At 46.3% G+C, this 9,398-nt stretch overlaps 1 protein-coding gene across 1 annotated transcript in view; it reads left to right on the top strand.

Annotated features, from left to right (window-relative positions):
- Positions 1 to 4,751: 4,751 nt before the first annotated feature.
- LOC107289451 (zinc finger protein 436-like) overlaps positions 4,752 to 9,398 on the top strand; it is a 40,416-nt gene continuing 35,769 nt past the window's right edge. The window contains exons 1-3 of the mRNA XM_029284540.1: positions 4,752 to 5,528; positions 7,494 to 7,608; positions 8,463 to 8,518. Coding sequence (XP_029140373.1) covers positions 4,752 to 5,528; positions 7,494 to 7,608; positions 8,463 to 8,518 — 948 coding nt within the window. The remainder of the gene's footprint in view (positions 5,529 to 7,493; positions 7,609 to 8,462; positions 8,519 to 9,398) is intronic.

Genomic DNA, 9,398 nt, shown 5'->3' with positions numbered 1-9,398 from the left:
CGTGGTGGACTCCAAATAAATATTTGAGCCACACCTAGTCACAACAAAGACACACATTATATACATTCTATCCCCGACGCCTTGGCCCCTCCTCTGAGGTTACAATCTTATCAGAGCCGCCTAAACAAAATACATTATCCCTGCCCCTTACTATTTTGCTTCACCTATTCCCTTATATGTACTTTATCATGAAATCCTACAGCTCAGTGTGGAAATCCTATAGCCTACGTGCAGAACTCTTCCAAGGTACGTGTACATGTAGAAATTGTGTAGAAATCTTGCAGTCTACGTGTAGAAATTTTGTGTAGAAATCTTACTGTCTGCGTGTAGAAATTTTACAGAGTACGTGTCACTTAACTTTGCTTTTTATTCTAAAATTTTATTCCTAACACAAGTTAGGCACAGAGATAAAAGTACCGACCCCAAATTTCCAAACTTGGGAATTAAATATTCCGTTCCAAAGTTCGGAAACTCAACTTTGAAAGTAAATACTAATATAAAAATATAGCAATGTTCTACATTAAAGGACGTACATCCCACGCCCTCCATGTCTCAAGGTGGCAGAATTTCTGCCACCTTGGCAACTTGGTGCGGACTTCAATCTCCAGAATTCCCCAGCCAACATCCTGAGCCATCTGATCCTTTCCTAAAAACATTTCCCCCCACCCCCAGGTTTCAGCGCTTTTAAGATTCCTCGCTTTTCCAAGGTCCTGTTGCCATCCTGTCTTTTGCATTGCAGCTCTTCCGGCCGTTGGAGCATCTCCGCGAGAAAAGCCTCTCCCAAGTTGACTTGGGTCGACTTGGCTGTGTCTGAAATCCGAATTTTATTGCAGGGCATCAGAGCTTGTCCCGTGTCCCCGGGCAGCCTGCCATCCTGTCTTGCTTGCTTGCGCTGGGAGGCCAGCAGAGGCTCCGGAGGGGGAGAAGGAGGGATGGAAAAGGATAAAGGACCTTCTTGTGCTCGTCTCTTTCCTCCATTCCCTCCCTCCCTCCCTTTCTAGAGGCAGGAGGGAGGGGAAGAAGCCCCTCTGCCTTTCCCAGCCGTCCTTGGGCCAGACGGACCCCCAGGAACTGCAGCTGCCCAGCTCACCAGGCGGCTGCTGGGTGAGTCTGGCAGGAAAGGGGCACAGATGGGCCTGGCCCAGCAATGGGGGAAAGCCAAGGAATGGACACTGAAGGGCTGGATGGTGGGGGAGGGGGGGAGGAGATCAAAGGGATCAGGGCGGAGGCCGCAGCTCAGGCCTTTTGCTCCATCGTCTGCCAAAGGGGGCGCTGAGACCCCCCCCATCTCTTTCTTGCAGAGCTTTGTGCGGGGGGGGGGGGCAACCTTCCTGATTGGCGTCTTCTCGGCTGGTAAGGCCAACTGGGGCAGGCCAAAAGTGGGGAGCTAGCAAGCAAGGGGGGGCTGGAGTGGGGAGCAGCCCCTGGTTTAGTGTCTCTGGGCCAGGCCTCTGTAAGCTGTCATCTCCCTGCAGGGGGATCAGGCTGGAGCCCCCCCCACCCCCACCACCAAACCAGCGGGGCCCAGAAGAGTTTTCAAAACAGTCACTTTGGAGAGCGTGTAAATTTAATAAATGTGTAATAAAGAAGTAAAGGTTAAGGAAGGCCGAACTTGAAGTCTGAACCATGATAATAATAATAATAATAATAATAATAATAATAATAATAATAATAATAATAATAATAATAATAATAATACCATCAAACATCCACATCTGCCTATCCCAGGTCCTGGTTAAGGACTCGTTAGGTAGACAAAATGCCAAATCCAGTCTGAACATCTGGCTGACTGTGCGATGATCCATAATAATAATGATGATGATGATAAAGTTGGGAGGGACCTTGGAGGTCATCTAGTCCAACCCCCTGCTCAGGCAGGAAACCCTATACCATTTCGGACAAATGGCTGTCCAGTTTCTTCTTAAAAACTTCCAGTGTTGGTGCGTTCACCGCTTCTGGAGGCAGGTTGTTCCACTGATTAATTGTTCTAACTGTCAGGAAGTTTCTCCTTAGTTCTAGGTTGCTTCTCTCCTTGATCAGTTTCCATCCGTTGCTTCTTGTCCTGCCTTCAGGCACCTTGGAAAATAGCTTGACTCCCTCTTCTTTGTGGCAGCCCCTGAGATATTGGAACACGGCTATCATGTAGCAATGCATATTTTGTGTTTACCTCACAGTCGCCTTGTTGGATGCTGTGCTTTTGCTTATTTTAGTTAATAGTTAATAGTGGAAATTTCATAATTCCAGGCGGGGAGTGTGCTGGTCAGAGTAAGTAGCTATCTTAGGAATTAAGAACCGTCCCCTTAAGGGATAGCCTTTTGGGTAATGTAGTTTTAAGTTACCTGGTCGTATCTGGGTTTGGATTGGCCACCGGGAGGGACTTCTGATTGGCTACCGGGATTTCTGCCTACGTGCAGTCCAGCAGGGTCTTTGTGTATTCCAGCCACGAGGACCTTTTGCTCTTTTAACGTGGAAGAAACTATTTCCTTTTATCTGCCTGTTGGCTCCAGATTATGATATGTGTTTCAGAAGAATCCCTACAGTAACTGTAAGTTAATGTTTTGAGAATGCCTGGTGAATTAAAGTAATCTGCATGAAACCTTTCCATGGAGTTAATCTGCCTGCATAATAATAATAATAATAATAATAATAATAATAATAATAATAATAATAATAATAATAATAATAATAATAATAATAATAATAATAATAATAATAATAATAAAAGTTGGAAGGGACCTTGGAGGTCATCTAGTCCAACCCCCTGCTCAGGCAGGAAACCCTATACCATTTCAGACAAATGGCTGTCCAGTCTCTTCTTTAAAAACTTCCAGTGTTGGAGCATTCACCGCTTCTGGAGGCAGGTTGTTCCACTGGTTAATTGTTCTCACTGTCAGGAAGTTTCTCCTTAGTTCTAGGTTGCTTCTCTCCTTGATTATTTCACTTAGCAACGTAAATTTTGGGCTCAATTGTGGTCGTAGGTTGAGGTTGTACATTTAGTGGATCCTCCAGAGACAGTCTATCTCTGAACCTGATTTATTTATTTATTTATTTATTTATTTTTATTAAAAAAAATTCATCAACATATGTTAATTTTTCCAATCAACAAGTTGTCTGGAGTTGCTAAGCTAATACATGTTCAATTCCTAATCCTTCATTCTTTTTTTTAACCAAGAATAAAATAAATTCCAAATTTGATAGTAGTCTGTATCTTCTTTATCTTTCAACCTCATAATTAATCTGTCCATCTCTGCACATTCCAATATTTTCCTGATTATTTCTTCCTCCGATGGCAGTCCTTCATTCTTCCAGTATTGTGCAAAAATTATTCTCGCTGCTGTAGTGATGTGTAAAATTAAATATAATTTCTGCTTATTAGTCTTTTCAGGCATAATGCCTACTCTGAACCTGATTTCTGTGGGAACAACAACAGTAAGAGACTGTTGCCTCTTTAATGTCCTGTTCATGTATATCCTTTTTTTTTTGAGGAAAAAAATGGAGGAAATTCTATGTAACAATACAGGTAGTCCTCCACCTACGACCACAATTGAGCCCCAAATTTCTGTTGCTAAGTGAAACAGCTGTGTAGCATGTTTTGCCCTATTGTATGACCTTTCTTGCCACCGTTGTTAAGTGAATCACTGCAGTTGTTAAATCAGTAGCATAGTTGCTAAGTGAATCTGGCTTCCCCATGGACTTTGCTTGTCAGGAAGTCGCAAAAGGGGATCAGGTGACCCTGGGACGCTGCGACCGTCATAAATACGAATCAGTTGCCTGATCACGTGACCATGGGGGGGGATGCTGCAATGGACATAAGTGTGAAGAATGGTCCTAAGCCACTTTTTTCAGTGCCGTTGTAACTTCAACAAACTATTGTGGGTCAAAGTCTACCTGTAGCTCATAATAAACAGGTTCTGGTTGTTTGCAGAATTGAAAAATTCTCCTTGCATCTATTACCTGAGATTGTTTTGTGGGGTCCTCTGGCAAGTTGCATCTTTTAAAAATATAATCTTTCTATAAAATCACAAAAAGGCATACTACTTGCTGTCTCTTGTGAAAGTTTCTTTGCTTTGCCTTTTTTGGCTGCTTATGCTGAGCTAGAACAGGCCTTTGACTTGGTCCAGGGGTAGGCCACCTTGGCTCTTTCATGACTCGTGAACTTCAACTCCCAGAATTCCTGAGCCAGCATGGCTCAGCTTGGAAACCTCTCCCTTTCCCCTCAGCATGGCTGGCTCAGGAATTCTGGGAGTTGAAGTCCACAAGTTCTAAAAGGGCCAAGTTTGAAGACCCCTGAATTAAATCAATCAGTTAATCCATCCGTGGCTGCTGAAGATACTATGGACCAGGGGTAGGCCACCTTGGCTCTTATTATGACTCGTGGACTTCAACTCCCAGAATTCCTGAGCCGGCATGGCTCAGCTTGGAAACCTCTCCCTTTCCCCTCAGCATGGCTGGCTCAGGAATTCTGGGAGTTGAAGTCCACAAGTCATAAAAGAGCCAAGGTTGCCTACCCCTGACCTGGTCTAATAGTACATCCAAAAGGGTTGCTGGGTGCGTGGACACTTCTGGTGCGTTTAATCCATCCACCTCGTGTCTTCTCTCTTGCAGGCACTCATCTGCCTTGCCAATGCAGAAGAGCTTCTGTGTGAACCGTCCTCCCCCATAGCTTTTCTAGAACGATTGAAGCCAGTGGCTACCTGGTTCAGATGCCCGAGCAAATCTGAAGTGAAGCCATGTCTAGTGGAGGACGTGTGATGGGAGCCGTGGATCTCCAGCCGTGGCGCTTCCCCTTCTCCCGCGACTTACCTGCAGGCCTTGAAACGGAGATGATGGAAGCCCCCAACGGGGAAGAGGAACGTCAAAGGAAAACCAAAGGCAATCTTTTTGCACAGTCTAGAACCCCCAAAGCGTTCCCTGCACGGGTGACACTGTTGCAGGTTAAACAAGAGCCCAAGGAAGGGTTGGACCAGCCGTGGGGGGCCCAGGGGCAGGAGCGGTGGAGAACCTGGCAGCCCAGATCTTCAGGAGAACCGTCTTCACAATTTCAAAGCAGAGGAGAAATCGGCCGGCTGGCACCAACCTCTTTGGAGGACAAATCTGGAACTAAGCAGTGCCTGGAAGCCCCCTCGGGTGTGGGCCTCGGGGAAGAAACCGAAGGGATCTACCAGAGTCTGGAAGGTGAAGATGGAGAAGGGGACGAGAAGGCCAAGGAAGATCTTCCGGACCAAGAGGACGTAAGCTCTGAGATCCAGCGGAAGCGGTTCAGGCATCTGTGCTACCGGGAACTGGAAGGGCCTCGCAAGGTTTGCGGCCGACTCCGGGATCTCTGCAGTCAGTGGCTGAAGCCAAAGCAGTGTACAAAGGAGCAGCTGCTAGAGATGGTGATCCTGGAGCAGTTTTTGGCCATCCTGCCCAAGGAGATGCAGAGCTGGGTCAAGGAGGGTGGACCAGAAAGCTGTGTCCAAGCGGTGGCCCTGGCCGAGGACTTCCTGCGGAGTCAGGAAGAGCCCAGAGGCTTCTGGGAAGAAAAAGTGAGGCAGTGACTACATGGAGGGACCCACAGGAGGGTTCAGGTTGACCTCCAGCCTCCAGCCTTTGGATGACCAGGAAAATGTAGATAGTCTCTGACTTACCACAGTTCACTTAGTGACTGTTCAAACGGCACTGCAAAAAAAGTGATTGATGATCCCTTTTCACACTTACGACCGTTGCAACATCCCCGTTGGTCACGTGATCAAAATTCAGATGCTTGGCAATTGGTTCATATTTATGACGGTGGCTGTGTCCTAAGGTCATGTGATCATTTTTTTGTGATCTTCTGACCAACCAAGCCCACGGGCAGGAGTAGGCCACCTTGGCTCTTTTTATGACTCGTGGACTTCAATTCCCAGAATTCCTGAGCCAGCCATGCTGAGGGGAAAGGGAGAGGTTTCCAAGCTGAGCCAGGCTGGCTCAGGAATTCTGGGAGTTGAAGTCCACAAGTCATCAAAGAGCCGAGGTGGCCTACCCCTGACCATGGGGAAGCCAGATTCCCTTAACAACCGTGTTACTAATGTAACAACTGCGATGATTCACTTAACAACTGTGGCGAGAAAGGTCGTAAAATGGGACAACCATTTGTCTGAAATGGTATAGGGCAGGGGGTAGGCCACTTCGGCTCTTTTATGACTCGTGGACTTCAACTCCCAGAATTCCTGAGCCAGCATGGCTCAGCTTGGAAACCTCTCCCTTTCCCCTCAGCATGGCTGGCTCAGGAATTCTGGGAGTTGAAGTCCACGAGTCATAAAAGAGCCGAGATTGCCTACCCCTGACCATGGGGAAGCCAGATTCCCTTAATAACCGTGTTACTAACATAACAACCACGATGATTCACTTAACAACTGTGGCGAGAAAGGTCGTAAAATGGGACAGCCATTTGTCTGAAATGGTATAGGGCAGGGGGTAGGCAACCTTGGCTCTTTTCTGACTCGTGGACTTCAACTCCCAGAATTCCTGGGCCAGCGTGGCTCAGCTTGGAAACCTCTCCCTTTCCCCTCAGCATGGCTGGCTCAGGAATTCTGGGAGTTGAAGTCCACGAGTCATAAAAGAGCCAAGGTGGCCTACCCCTGGGATAGTGTCTCCTGCTTGACCAGGGGGTTGGACTAGAAGACCTCCAAGGTCCCTTCCAATTCTGTTATTCTGTAATCTGGCCGATATTTCAGCCTCTCCATTTTGGTGAAATGGAAGCCATTTTAAGTACAGTACACATTGACATGAAGCTGGCTCACTGCAGATGTTCCACACTCTGTCTCCTGCCTCCAGAGTGTGCCTCAAGGGGAGTTGGGGTGCCAACGCAGCCCCTCCACCGCTGGAAGCAGCTGTAGTAGCTTTTCTCTGCGTTGTCAAAATCTTGGGAGGGAAACATTGCCCTTTTAAGATCTTGGAGAAAAGGCCTACAGGCAGTCCTCAAGTCACGACCACCGCCGAGCCCAAAATTTATGTTGCTAAGTGAAACATTTGCTGGGTGAGTTTTGCCTCATTTTACGACCTACCTTGCCAGAGTTGTTAAGTGAATCCTTGCAATCGTTCAATTAGTAACACGGGTGTTCAGTGAATCCGGCTTCCCCGTTGACTTTGCTTGTCAGAAGGCTGCAAAAGGGGATCACATGACCCCGGGGACGCTGCAACCGTCATAAATATGAGTCAGTTGCCAAGTGTCTGAATTTCGATCACGTCACCATGGGGGAAATGCTGCAACGGTCATAAGTATGAAAATGGGTCATAAGCCACTTTTCTTCAGTGCCATTGTAACTTTGAACGGTCACTAAATGCTCTGTTGTAAGTCAACGACTACCTGTATTTTGGGCTTTCTCTGCACCCCAAAGCTCTGGGCAACCCAATGATAGGCATCTGTGGGGTTTACTTACATTTGTAAGTAAATTTGGGGGCGTGAAGGAAACGGCATGTTTATGTGGTCCCCTTCTTTTGATGCTAAGGAAGGCTCTCTGTTATTCCAGGTGCCACCAAAGTCACCTGGAGGAGGAAAAATGAACGCTGCTGTTGGGCCTCCATTGGAGGTTGAAACAGGACATTCGGACCAGGAGGTCAAGGAAGAGAACAAGGACTTGCTCGGTAAGAGGTTTAATTATTGTGGGATGGACTCAAGGCATTATGGGAGTCACTATGACATTCCCTGCTTCAGCTTTGCCATCCTGTATATCAGGGGTGGGGGAACAAAGGACCTTTTATGACTTGTGGGTTCCAATATCTCAGGGGCTGCCACAAAGAAGAGGGAGTGAAGCTATTTTCTAAAGTGCCTGAAGGCAGGACAAGAAGCAATGGATGGAAACTAATCAAGGAGAGAAGCAACCTAGAACTAAGGAGAAACTTCCTGATAGTAAGAACAATTAACCAGTGGAACAACCTGCCTCCAGAAGTGGTGAATGCTCCAACACTGGAAGTTTTTAAGAAGAGACTGGACAGCCATCTGTCCGAAATGGTATAGGGTTTCCTGCCTGAGCAGGGGGTTGGATTAGATGACCTCCAAGGTCCCTTCCAACTTTTTATTATTATTATTATTATTATTATTATTATTATTATTATTATTATTATTATTATTATTATTATTATTATTATTATTATTATTATTATTATTATTATTATTGGGCCATCATTCCCCATGCTGGTTCAGGAATTCTGGGACTTGAAGTCCACAAATCATAAAAGGGCCATCGTTCCCCATCTCTGGTTTATATCTTCAGTTCTGAAGGACCAATTTCTCCACTCTTCTTTCTTCTGGAGATGCTGATTCTCTGTCATGGGAATTGCCGTTAGTCCAATTCCTCTGCAGGAGCTGATTGAACTCCTGGGGCTGTTGGGAATCTAGAGAAGGAAAGAAATGGAAGTGGAGTCATTTTTTTTTTTTAAAGACTTGGGCATAGATCACCATTCTTAGTTTTTTCAACTCTCCCTTTCTGCTTTTGCAGCCACTGAGATGGTCTCCCGGCCACATTCTGGATCATCTGCTCCAGAGCAAACTCAGGTAAGGGGCGAGCAGAAGAAGAGGAGAAGTTTTCAGAGAAACTCCAAGATCCATCATCAGTCTTTGGCCAGGCTGATAGGTATTGATGGAAATGAGCCTAAGAGCATCTGAGAAGGCCACAAACTTCCCGAGTGTTGTACTGGAGTACTTTGAACGCCTCAAATCGTGAATATACATTGATCTGATGTAGGTTTTATAATCCAAAATAAATCTATACCCAGTCAATATGTGATATTCAGGGAGATGCAGCTCTTAAATTAGATCTCTCTAAGAATTCTGGGAGTTGAAGTCCACACACACAGAGTTGCCAAGTGTGGGAAATACCAAGTCTGGAGTTTTGCAGCCTTGACTTGTTATTTTAGCTTTCATTTTAAAGACTTAAACTCGATGCAGTTGGAAAACTTCATAGAGATAGTCCTCGACTTATGACGACAAGTGAGCTCAACATTTCTGTAGCTAAGTGAGACGGTTGAGTCAGTTTGGCTCCATTTTTACTACCACCTTACCACAGTTGTTACGTGAATCCCTGCAGGGGTTTAGTAGCACGGTTGTTAAATGGATCTGGCTTCCCCATCGACTTTGCTTGTCAAAAGGTCACAATAGGGGTTCACATGACCCCGGCATACATCAACCGTCGTAAATATGAATCGGTTGCCAAACATCTGAATTTGGATCATGTGACCTTGCAGGAGGGTATCTTCCCGACGGCCCTAAAAGAGGCCGTGGTGAGGCCCCTCCTCAAGAAGCCTTCCCTGGACCCAGACGAGTTGGCCAACTATCGCCCGGTCTCCAACCTTCGCTTTGCGGCGAAGGTTGTTGAGAGTGTGGTTGCTCAGCAGTTCCCTCGTCACCTGGATGAAACAGATTATCTAGACCCATA

Source organism: Protobothrops mucrosquamatus, unplaced genomic scaffold (assembly GCF_001527695.2).
Source record: "Protobothrops mucrosquamatus isolate PMUCROS unplaced genomic scaffold, P.Mucros_1.0 scaffold703, whole genome shotgun sequence".
NCBI lineage: Eukaryota > Metazoa > Chordata > Lepidosauria > Squamata > Viperidae > Protobothrops > Protobothrops mucrosquamatus.
This window is presented reverse-complemented; position numbering and strand designations above follow the sequence as displayed.